General features: G+C 48.3%; 1 protein-coding gene across 2 annotated transcripts in view; it reads left to right on the top strand.

The window, feature by feature from the left end:
* Window positions 1-12878, top strand: part of NCAPD3 (non-SMC condensin II complex subunit D3) — a 764397-nt gene that overhangs the window by 286051 nt on the left and 465468 nt on the right. For both annotated transcript variants that reach the window (XM_078681814.1, XM_078681815.1), the window contains exon 15: window positions 879-1013. In XM_078681814.1, the coding sequence (XP_078537940.1) occupies window positions 879-1013 (135 nt within the window). The remainder of the gene's footprint in view (window positions 1-878; window positions 1014-12878) is intronic.

Raw genomic sequence — 12878 nt, 5'->3', positions numbered from 1 at the left:
GGGTTTTCTTCTTCTCGGATTCCTCTACAAATCTATGGATGATGTTTTGCCTAAGGGAATCATGGTGTGTGGTCCTGCAGTACTCATTGTGCCCCCGTGGTTCTCCAGACCTACCAGCCCATGCAATTTCTTCACCTTCGTGAGCCGCCATTTTGCCTTCAGGTCATGGTATCTGCTTGAAAACTACACTTGTTACATTGCCCCTGTCAGGTGTTCCTCCGTAATTCATCTCATAGTTTTAGTGGGGCGAGGAGGGTTCGGAATCTGCTGGTTTGAGGCTCGAAGACTGACTGACAAGAATAAGGATGGCTTCCCACATTTCATGCTGGGCTCAGCCACACCCAGGCTAAGGATGATCTCTGTGAGGGCAAGGAAACCTTTATCATTGGGTTGGATTATTATTCTAAATGTTAATTGTGAGTTTGCTGAATGCCCTTTGAGAAGGTACTGGTGATTCTGTGGCCACTTTAGATTTTTGTCACCCTGTTTGCGATTAGTTTATATTGCAACATATTATATCTGATTTGCTTGGAAAGAAGAAGTGCAGTGTCTTGGTGCTTTTTGTTTTTTGACAGGCATCAGCTAGTGTGTTTCTGGATTTGATCTTATGGTGTTTTGAGTTATTTTATGGTATTTTTGGATATTGGACAGGAGATGGACATAAATGATTCTGTTGGTGTATGCATACTCTCACCTAGTAACTCCTGGACTCTTAGTTAGACTCTTATGCCCCAATTCTTCAGAGTGATTTACATGCCCACCTTTCTTCTGCGTATCTTGTAATTCTCTTTTAGTTGTAGTTTCTGTCTCCTATTTCTTTGTTCCTCTCTGTGTGCATAATTTAACCCTTATCTCATGTTCATTTTTGTTTGTTGCAGGTAATTGTGAATATACTGAAGTTCAATGTGAGCTCTTGCAGCCCAGATGATCTGTCTACCTTGAAAGAGCGATGTCGCGACCCTGCAGTGTCTGTCAGGAAGCAGGCCCTACAATCTTTGACTGAACTTCTAATGGTGAGACGTTGAGATGTTTTCAAACTCATTATCTGTTGTTGTAGGGTTATTATTTTAGCAATGGTACCAGTGTGTCAACAGGTGATTCTATTGTGGTGTATCTACACTCCTTATGCTAATGTAACTGCAAAAGACCCTTGATCCCATTCCCATCTCCTCTCACCAAGTAGATTTTATTGGTTGCAAGATACACCATTACTATTACTATCCTGGGATAAATGAGTGTATTGCCACATCTATGCCTTCCATCACCTTGACCAGTCTGTTTTTCTTTCAAGTTGTCAAGATACTCTGTGGTGTCACTGTTTAGGGTTTTATTGCTCATTTAAGCGGACACTATTACAAAGGCTTGCGACTGAGCTAGTGATTTCTCTGAGAAATATATTTCACCAGAGTATATGCTGTAAGTGGTGAGTCTTGAAAATCTCCCTGTTGACCATATCATATTCCTGGCACATTTGGACAAACCTCTTCATATTACAGGTCTTTCATATATCGCTTATTTGGGAAATACTGGTTAGGTTCCATTTCTTAAACTTTCAGGCAATTAACTTCCGGCATTGAGGATCCAATCAACAGCCCTCCGGCATTGTGGAGCCAGTCAACTGCAAGCTATCCCCTAGATGGTTTACCCTTTCAACCTTTCTGCCTGAGAGACATCTTGCAAGCTTTAAACATTAACCTTGTCTTGTGTTGGATTACACCCACATAGGTAGCACAAAGCGTCTTTTGTCCATCTTTTTCGAAATAAATTATTTGGACGCAGCCCAGTGGCAATAGGACCACATTAGGCTGAGCGTGATTGGAACCTTATAGAATCGCCCAGACTACATACCAGTGCGCCATGAGTTTAGCAATCAATCAATCAATCAATCATAACACTTGTATAGCGCACTACTCACCCGGAAGGGTCTCAAGGCGCTTGGGGGAGGGGGTCCGTTACTGATCGAACAGCCAGGTCTTGAGTTGTCTCCTGAAGGCGAGATGGTCCTGGGTCAGCCGAAGGTGGGTGGGGAGGGAGTTCCAGGTCTTGGCCGCCAGGTAGGAGAAGGATCTGCCTCCGGCGGTGGCTCTTCGGATGCGTGGCACGGCGGGGAGGGCGAGGCTAGTGGATCGTAGCTGGCGGGTGGGCGTGTAGAATGTCAGACGGTCGTTGAGGTACTTGGGGCCCAGGTCGTGGAGAGACTTGTGTGCGTGGGTGAGGAGCCTGAACGTGATCCTCTTGTTGACGGGGAGCCAGTGCAGGTCCCTCAGGTGGCCGGAGATGTGGCTGCGTCGGGGGATGTCCAGGATGAGTCGGGCGGAGGCGTTCTGGATGCGTTGGAGTCTTTTCTGTAGCTTGGCTGTGGTTCCGGCGTAGAGGGTGTTTCCGTAGTCCAGTCGGCTGGTGACGAGTGCCTGGGTGACCGTCTTCCTGGTTTCGGTCGGGATCCATCGGAAGATCTTGCGGAGCATGCGAAGGGTGTGAAAGCATAATGAGGAGACGGCGTTGACTTGTCTGGTCATCGAGAGGGAGGAGTCCAGGATGAAGCCCAGGTTGCGTGCGTGGTCCGTTGGTTTGGGTGCGCTGCCCAGGGCGGGGGGCCACCAGGAGTCGTCCCAGGCGGAGGGTGATGGTCCCAGGATGAGGACTTCCGTCTTGTCCAAGTTCAGTTTTAGGCGGCTGTTCTTCGTCCACTCGGCGACGTCTTTCATCCCTTCGTGTAGGCTGGTTCTGGCGGTGTTGGGGTCTCTGGTGAGGGAGAGGATCAGCTGGGTGTCGTCGGCGTAGGTGATGATGTTGTGGTTGTGTTGGCGTGCGATGGTTGCAAGAGGTCTCATGTAGACGTTGAAGAGGGTGGGGCTGAGTGATGATCCTTGCGGAACGCCGCAGATGACTTCGGTGGCCTCGGATCTGAACGGGGGGAGGCGGACTCTCTGGGTTCTTCCGGCGAGGAAACAGATGATCCACTCCAGTGCCTTCTCTTGGATGCCGATGTTGTTGAGGCGTTGAACTAGGGTGCGGTGGCAGACCTCGTCGAACGCTGCAGAGAGGTCCAGGAGGATGAGTGCCGCTGTTTCCCCGTTGTCGAGCAGGGCTCTGATGTAATCGGTGGCTGCGATGAGGGCGGTCTCGGTGCTGTGGTTGGCTCTGAAACCGGACTGCGAGGGGTCGAGGGATCCGTTCGTCTCGAGGAAGGCGGCAAGCTGTCTGTTGACGATCTTCTCGATGACTTTGGCAGGAAAAGGGAGGAGCGAGATGGGGCGGAAGTTCTTGAGGTCGGTGGGGTCCGCTGTTGGTTTCTTCAGTAGGGCGCTGATCTCGGCCTGCTTCCAGCTCTCCGGGAAGGTGGCGGTGTCGAAGGAGGTGTTGATGTTCCGGAGTTGGGGTGCGATGGTGGAGTCGGCCTTGTTGAAGACGTGGTGGGGGCAGGGGTCGGTTGGAGATCCGTGAAACATTCACTACCAACCAGTTGTGTTTTTGATTCTTGTCGACACTGTTTAGTTTATGAAAGGAGTAGAGGACACGCCAGGGGTGGAAGCCCCGGTCCGGTCAGCCACCAACTCCGTGCACAGATTCAATCACTGTCTTCTCCGTGTGCCTGAAGGAGTTCCAAAATGGTATCCCATGCCAGAGCTATAGGCCGCTTACGCAGTCCTCTATATTATTCTCTGTCTAGCGATGAGCTCTCTGGGGAACCCCATTTCCAGACCGCCTCACACCAACCAGACACAGGAGGCATGTTGGAGGAGGTCCAGCAGTGTGTAATTTGCTAATTGGCAAGAAGTGCTAGGTCCACAAAATGTTTCAGTTTTTAATGAAATGGGTCTAGACTAGAGACCCAATATACAATGTTCTACTGTATCCCAGTGCTGTTACCCTGTAACGGATGCCAGGGATTCCCTACTTTTCCTCCCAATAGGTGAGCAACGTGGGGCAGGACCATAACATATGCAATAAAGCCTGCATTGTCTGTTCGTCAGCCTGGGCATGAGAAAGGGAGGCCTGGGAAGATCCTGTGTAATTTTGTGGGTTTGAAGTATGCCCTATGTAACAATGAAAACTGACTTTAAACCACATGGTGCACGATATTAAGCTGGGATACTCCAGCAAAAAGCTCCATTCTTTGTCATGGAGTACACTGCCAAAAAAAAGCAGTCTCCCACTGGGCCCTCAGTGGTGTAAGTGAAATGTGTAAGTGTGAACTTAGGCGCTTATAAAGACGTTTGACTAAATGTCTCCGGTTTTCATTTTGTTGACTGCTTTAACTAATGCATGTGCATTTGGTTCTGAACTCATTGGTGATCAATGTGTACGAATATAGTGTAAAATATGTGCATTTGTAATGAAAAGAGTCCCAGGCAGGCCATGGATCTGTAAAAAGGCTTGATCGAATAACCCACAAACCATCTTCAAACAGATCACTGAATGTGGTTACCCCCACAGCTTCCCAGGGCACCAATCTCGCCAACGTGAGCCTGCCTAATGGGGTAAGCAACCGCATAGAGGCATACTGGGGACATAAGGTGTGATGTTGTGTGTGGTATGAAGCGCAGCCCTCCAATACAGTACAGCATTGCAGAGAATTAGGGGAAGTGGGGGGTGACGGGCTACTCACGGCAGGACCAGATTATGTAACCAACCAGTGCTTAACATAGGACACTCGTGATTAAGAGTTCCCGATCTATATAATGGCTTCGCTGTACCCCAAGGTGTTTGGTACCAAAAAATAAACCCACACTGATGCCAGTGCTGGTTTTATTAATGAATGCATGTAGATTGCACCTTAGAGGTGTCCCTTGAAAACCTATTGAAAACCTATTGACTACTAGTGTGTTGACTAACTGGTCTCTATCAGTGTGCCACCATAGATAGGTTTCTGATGTTCTGAGATGAGAGCCTTCGCTCTTGGAGGTCAGGAACAAAGCAGTATCCTCCAAGCAGGATGGGCATTCCAGGGCGGGAAGCTTCAAAGGCCCTGCTGCCTCTGTTATGCGACAACAGGCGTCTCCAGATAGTGGAGGTGCTAATCCCCCTGTTCTGACCCCACTGTTTGGTGGCAAGACAGGCAGGGAAATTGATAAGATTAGGACGTGTGCCCACATTCAGCCGGCAATTGCAAAAACAACAAGTGATGGACTGAATGTGGATCAATGTCACACACTCCACCAGTCAAAAGATCTGGGCCCAAATCCATCGTTTTTTTGCACTCCACACCACCCTGGGTAAGACAATGGCGATATGCAAATCAGCTCTGACCCTGTTGCCCCATGGGAACAGTCCAGTCCGAACTACAAAAGCCATGTCCTTCCCAGAACGGAATCAAGCATCCGAGGACCGGACCGGTTTCGAGGTAACACCTCTCTTCAGCCCGGCTAGCTTGACTCCAAGTGGTGTGGAGTGCCTGGGACCCACGTCTGGGCATCCCCAGCGCACTTAGGGCGGCAATTGCAAAAACAACAAGTGATGGACTGAATGTGGATCAATGTCACACACTCCCCCAGTCAAAAGATCTGGGCCCAAATCCATCGTTTTTTTGCACTCCACACCACCCTGGGTTAGACAATGGCGATATGCAAATCAGCTCTGACCCTGTTGCCCCATGGGAACAGTCCAGTCCGAACTACAAAAGCCATGTCCTTCCCAGAACGGAATCAAGCATCCGAGGACCGGACCGGTTTCGAGGTAACACCTCTCTTCAGCCCGGCTGTTCCCATGGGGCAACAGGGTCAGAGCTGATTTGCATATCGCCATTGTCTAACCCAGGGTGGTGTGGAGTGCAAAAAAACGATGGATTTGGGCCCAGATCTTTTGACTGGGGGAGTGTGTGACATTGATCCACATTCAGTCCATCACTTGTTGTTTTTGCAATTGCCGCCCTAAGTGCGCTGGGGATGCCCAGACGTGGGTCCCAGGCACTCCACACCACTGGAATCAAGCTAGCCGGGCTGAAGAGAGGTGTTACCTCGAAACCGGTCCGGTCCTCGGATGCTTGATTCCGTTCTGGGAAGGACATGGCTTTTGTAGTTCGGACTGGACTGTTCCCATGGGGCAACAGGGTCAGAGCTGATTTGCATATCGCCATTGTCTAACCCAGGGTGGTGTGGAGTGCAAAAAAACGATGGATTTGGGCCCAGATCTTTTGACTGGGGGAGTGTGTGACATTGATCCACATTCAGTCCATCACTTGTTGTTTTTGCAATTGCCGCCCTAAGTGCGCTGGGGATGCCCAGGCGTGGGTCCCAGGCACTCCACACCACTGGAATCAAGCTAGCCGGGCTGAAGAGAGGTGTTACCTCGAGTCCGGTCCGGTCCTCGCATGCTTGATTCCGTTCTGGGAAGGACATGGCTTTTGTAGTTCGGACTGGACTGTTCCCATGGGGCAACAGGGTCAGAGCTGATTTGCATATCGCCATTGTCTAACCCAGGGTGGTGTGGAGTGCAAAAAAACGATGGATTTGGGCCCAGATCTTTTGACTGGGGGAGTGTGTGACATTGATCCACATTCAGTCCATCACTTGTTGTTTTCACATTCAGCCGGCATCACCGCTAGGGCTGGCCAGCTGCTGTGGACCCCACTTTTTAGATTCCGTCATGTTGTTTTCAATAGAATTAGCCTTCTAGGGTCAGTTATGCCCACTTACCACAGGAAGTGGTCATGTAGACGGTGTGGACAACCTAAGGTAGGTAGCCCATTGGCTACTACCTGTCATTCCCCGTAAACACCCCTACATTGAGTATTTAGCTGGCACCCCTGAACCCAAGAACTCAGATTCGACGGAATAACAGAAGGATTGCTTGGTTATAACTGCAGCAGAACTTTGGCACAAAACCCTGCTGTCTGCAACCCTCTCTAGACAATCGCGACAGCGACTCGTCCTGCGAGATGGAGAACTACAAAAGCCTTGGGTAGCTTGCCAGCACTTCGACAAACAGCAAAAGTTTCCCTTGAAGTAGAGGAGTTATTACTGTGCAGTCCACAGGCACCGCCTTGGAGATCCCCAGCCTGACCAACGCCACAGACGACTAGGAGAAGGTACTCATGCTCTGGGAGGTCAGATCTGTCTCCCCACTGAATGTGAAGACACCAAGACCAACCGGAGCAGTGTACCAGACGCCCTGCACCAAACACCAACAGTTAGGATTTTCACAGCACTAGGACCAAGCAGCTGTTGAGGGACATCAGCATCACTGAGCCCCATTTGAGAGTGTCCTAGCTGCCTTGATTTATTCTCTCCCAGCCGTTTGTCCCTGACCACAAGGTGCATCTTTGTGCACCGGCCCAGCCGACCTAACCACTGATTCCGAGCACCCTGGCCTGGGTCACGCAAACCGGCTGTTCCCCCGTGGTCCAAGATACCTTGTGACCTGAGCCCCTGTTTTAGAGCCCTCTTACCTGCCTGTAAGCCCCTCTGTGTAGCCTCTTTTCAGGCCCCCCCTTCTCCGTAGCACACCAGCTACCAGCACCCTGCTCCCTGTAGAACCCGGGCGGTTCCTGAAGAACTGCTGGTAGCACTTTGAACCTTGGCCCGCTACTGTTCTGATCCTAGAAGATGAACCTCTGAAACAAACTGCATCTCCCTTTATGCATCTTTGACTTTTCCTACCATAGGATTGTGTTGTGCGTCAAATCGCACAGGTTTGAACGTTTTACTTACCTGTGAATATTTCAATCAAAAACTGTACTTACCTTTGAATGAAGTTCTTGAGTTTAAACCTATATAAAAGGAAGTGTTATTTTTCTAATTTGGTCTCTGATGTGTTCTTTTAGTGTCTTTCTCATTTATTGTCTCTGGGAGTATAACAAATGCTTAGCACTGCCCTCTGATAAGCCTAACTGTTCGTCCACACTACCACCAAGGAAAGCGGTAGTATTAGCTTCTTTTGCATCTGCAAACCTATTGGGTACCCACAGGGCTCTCAGCACAGTGTACTTAGTTTTAGTACACCATATATAGAGCCAGCTTCCTACATTGGTGGATGAGCGGTAGGATCTACGAATCTGCGTTTTCTGATAAAACTTGGTCAATAAGTGACTACACAAGTAAATGCAAAAATTGCCTTTAGTTAAGTTGTGTTTTTTTCCGATTGTCCTTTTTCCCCCCTAAATTTTTCAAATTAACTGTAATGGCCTTGGTTAAGTCCCTGAAGTTTAAAACCCTTTAAAATTTAAAAACGTACTATAGTTAGGAGTAAGAAAACTTGCGTTAGGATTTTTTCTAGTTTCCAAAAATTCCCCACTTTAGTGTCATAATGGATATTGCAGGGGTTGTGGCTAATGAGTTCTACCTTACCCCTTATCTGCAGCTTACATTCAGGAGCAGTTAAGGACTCTCTGAATAGGATACAAAATAAAAACTGGCTCAAACCCTACCACTTTAACGCTTCAGAAGCTGTTGGCAGAGTATGAGGTGGCCTATCCTACAGATGAGGCCACTGACCATGAGAATCAGGGCATAGCAAGTGAGAAAGATGACCCAAACATGCCGCAACTCTGAGGAGAGGATACAATACTTCTACCCTAAAAACTACCTAATGTGCCAGGGCACCTGGCTCGAGCGAGGAGGGCTCCGGTCACTCAAGGTACAATGAAGAACTCCCTGAAGAGGAGGCTTTTCTTGAAAGATTGGCCCTCAGAATAGCCCTGGAGGACTGGATCCTAGTCCTAGAAAGGAAAAGGCTCAATTTTAGTTTAGGACCCATAAATGGCAGCAACATAATACCTAGGGACACAGAGGAATGCTTTGACCTTAAAATCCCCAAAGGGCTTGTTCCAAAGCAGACAGAAGGTGATATCACAAAATGGTTCACAGGTTTCGAGAGAGCCTGTAGCACAAAGGTCAGCCAGAAGTATTACGGCTCTATTCTTTGGGAACTGTTATCTGGTATGTGCAAGGATAGACTCCTGAGATTGAAGGGAACAGAAGCTGAGATCTATGACCACATGAATGCTATCCTGATTGAGGGTTATGGACTCACAACTGAATAATGCACGCTCAGGTTCTGAGAGACTCAAAAGAAACTGTAATCCTGTGTAGATTTTGTAGACTTTTCAGTGAAAATACTAGATGGCTCGTTGAAAGGTAACAATGTGCATGACTAAGATGGGTTGTGTAGTTTAATTAAGAAAAAGTCTGGGAAGTATTTGTTTTCAAAAAAAGTTGCACTATTACTTAGGAGACCTAGGTAAAATTTATCCCCAGGAATTAGGGAAGAAGGTGGAACATTGGATCAAGACTAGGGTGACGGAAAAAAAGGGGTTACTAAGCCTTCCTAGGGGAAAGAGGGTGAACATTCTAAGGATAGAAGTAGAGAGTCTTCTAAGGGTCCCCAACCACCTGCTAAGGAGTGTGGGCCTCAAAACTCTTCACAGCCCAAAACTGGGTACGAAGGTAAGAATTGGGATCCAAAAAAGGCATGGCATCACAACTTTCAGAAGACTGCACACCAAACTGCAGACTCTGCTTGTCCCAAAAAGATTCCCCAAGCACTGCTCCAGTTAGCACTGAAATAGCAGGTCTCCTCCCGGTGGGCTTCCTAGTGTGCCCTGTGCACATCAGAGTGCACACAGTAGCAGCACTAGTCTCTGAGGGTGGGGTGAGCCTTGCAGCCATATCTGTTTGGCCTACCAATATGTAAAAATACCAACAGCTGCCCTTGATTATTCAGATTAGGGTAGAAGCCCTTCAAGATATAGGTGCCATTGTCACAATGGTGATAGAGAAACTGGTTTCTCCAGGACAGTACCTGACTGGACAGACTTATCCAGTCATCAAGGCTGATAATGTCACTAAGATTCTTCCTTGGAGATGGTGTCCTAAAAATGTGGAGGGGTTACTTGGGCCTTACACGGTGATACTAGCTCAGGGGGACCCTCTAGGTAAGGGACCTGTCCTACCTTTGAAAGCCTGAGTTCTCTTCCAGGTGATCCTAATAAATAGTCATAAGCACTGAATATTCCCGCCCGCGTGCGGGGACCCCGGAAACAATACAAAAATATATATGTAAATCACATGTAAACAGCCCCACATATGTGTATGCACATATATCATTTTTTCTCACACCAATGCAGCCTGTGGTAAATAAATAATTAATTACCGGTACTATTTTTCTATGCATTAACTGAAAAGGATAGCTCAATAAATAAGAGGCAGAATCCGTGGTATCGGAGTCGTATGGGCTTTAATCAGATGGCTCGAGCCAATGGACCATTGGGTTCCATCACCTGCAAAGGTTCAGGAAGGGACAGACACAGGAAAAGGAAAGTCGCGCATAAAAAGGGACAGCTAATATCACATTAACATCATACAGTATATATAGTAAAACAGTACAATTGCATTGAATACAGTAGGCGTAACAAGTGACAAACGAAAGATAAGAACACATGGGCGTACAAAGAAGGCGTGCACAGGGCGTGCACGGAGACATGTGATGTAAACGTCACAGAAGTGTCATAAGTGGGTGGATACATGGAGGGGGCTACCTGGGCAGCTGGAACCTTTAACCTACTGGTGCGCGCAAACGGGCCATGACGTGTAACTGGGGAGAGCTGGGGGCTCTGACTTCTAGCACTAGAAGAGGAGACTAAAGTCTGGGATGTCAGGACGACATGTACCTACCTATAGCATATCTGATATCTCGTGTTTGGAGTACATGTTGCTTGAATCTAAATGTCATCAGGGGAAAGGCTACTTGTCACTAAGGCTGGTGCATGCATATATTCTTACATGTATTGCGTGTGCTATGAATCTTCTATGGATACTAATTCAGTAATTCTCTTGCATGGAGACAGAAAGACTAGACTATAGATGAAGATGTTTATGCGGTTCGTTAGCTAGGAATGTGAAGCCGGGGAGCTGAACTGATAACTGTAAGCATAACATATTCTTGGCAGACAGGCAGGCAGGCCGGGCACCGCGCTGCTTGGCAGAAAGTAAGTGAAGGGTCAGGGATGCGGGAGGGGCTGCATCGCTCCTCGGAGTGATTCAGGAGACTTGAGCTTGAATCTGGTGTCCGGGCCCTGTGAGGCCTAGAAACGGGGACAACTCGATGATTTAACGTGCACAATGAAAAGACGTTGGCAACATAGGCCTAATACTCGTTGCTTTCACGAGGACTGGATAACTGGCATATTAACGTTGGACACAACTCTAATTGCGTCTTTATTCGGTCAAGGGGGTAAATATGCATATCGATCATGCACATATAACATATAATGGGGAACACGTAGGGACACATGACAGGGCAAAATTCAATTTTCCTCAAGCCCCAAAACTGAGGCTAAACAATGTCATCACTCATACATGCACTGAAATTAGCACGAAAATAAAAAAACACATTAGATCAAATAGCCCTTGAACTTAGTGTTTTAATGAGCAAAAACACTCATAACTCCTGAAAATTGCTAATAAATAGACATTGTTAGCCACTGGCTACATTGAAAAGCAATAGCATAGAAGATGAAAGCATTTTCAATAAAAACTGGCACCGTGCCTTTAAGGCAGCCATGACCCCTGGGTTTCCATCATGCCTCAGGGGTGACAGTTAGGTCAGTTGTTCTTTCCGGCTCATTCTGTCGGGACCCTGGTTTAACAGCTTCCACCTTGTTTGACTTTCTGTCAAAAGTATTTGGTGATTTTCTTCAATTTTTGCTTTCACTCAACGGTTTTTGACCTTAGAGAGTTAGTGCTGCCTTTTTTGAGCTTCAAAAAAGGATAATTTTTGTCAAAATGCCTTCTCTTTTTGACAACTGCCCTTCCTGTGGGAAGAAGGCCAGGACTGATACACATCCTGTGTGTATCCTCTGTCTCCCTGAGACACACTCTGCAGATACCTGTGAACACTGCAAGACTTTGTCCAGAAGAACTCTCAAAGATAGAGAGAGGATAAGGATTTATGGACTCTCCGAGAGAGGTAGGTCTCCTAAGAGACAGAAAAAGCAAAGGACGCGGTCGACGCCGAGAGAAGTCCCGACTTGTTCACCTTCGGCGTCGGGATCGGTGTCGACGATTCCGTCGACGACAGCGAAGACGAGTCACCTTCCTTCAACGACGAAGACTTCAGCGTCGAGAGACAAGGTACCTCCGCTGCCGTTAACAGGGCGACGTGCAGCATCGAGAGATAGGTCTCCGTTTGAGCATAGGAGCTCGACGTCGAAGCCTCATCATCAGTCTTCGACGTCGCAGCTTCCTCCGTCGACACCCAGTCATCGGCGCTTGACGTCGAGGCATCATCCGTCGGCGTCCGGTCATCGACGTCGAGAAAGTCTCCATCGACGTCACATCATCGATGTTCGACGTCGAAGCAACCTCCGTCGTCGCCCAGTCACAGGCGCTCGACGCCGCGAAGGTCTCCGTCGACATCGCACCACCGACATTCGACGTCAACGCATCTGTCGTCGAGGCAAGTCTCTCCCTCACGTTCCCAGAGGAGGTCGTCTTCGGGACACAAGACTCCGGAGGGACTTCATCAACCCTCGGCGCAGTCCCAATCCACAGCGTCTAAGCACACCAAGACGTTGAGTTTGCCAACTCCGTCACCAGGTCATAGGCCTCGGTCGCAACAGGGGTCTCCAAGGTCGGCTTCAGCTGCGGAAGGAGAATCCGTCTCAGGGAGAAGGTCTAGATCGATAGAACGGTCTATGAGCCATGCTGCTAAGAGAGTTTCAGAGGATCGTGCTTCTCTGAGCCATACAAGATCTCCTTTTAAGCACCCTTCAAGAGGAAACACATCTCCAGTGAGCCTGTCATCATCCTCTTCAGGCTGTCGTTCTTCTCACCGTAATAGATCGCCAGATGTGGTCATCTATTCCTCCGACAGTGAGAGGATTTACCACTCTCGGCAGAGCACACACAGAAGTCTCCTCCCATCAGGCTATCTCCAAG

This window comes from Lissotriton helveticus, chromosome 3_1 (assembly GCF_964261635.1).
Source record: "Lissotriton helveticus chromosome 3_1, aLisHel1.1, whole genome shotgun sequence".
In the NCBI taxonomy this organism is placed as follows: Eukaryota; Metazoa; Chordata; class Amphibia; order Caudata; family Salamandridae; genus Lissotriton; species Lissotriton helveticus.
This window is presented reverse-complemented; position numbering and strand designations above follow the sequence as displayed.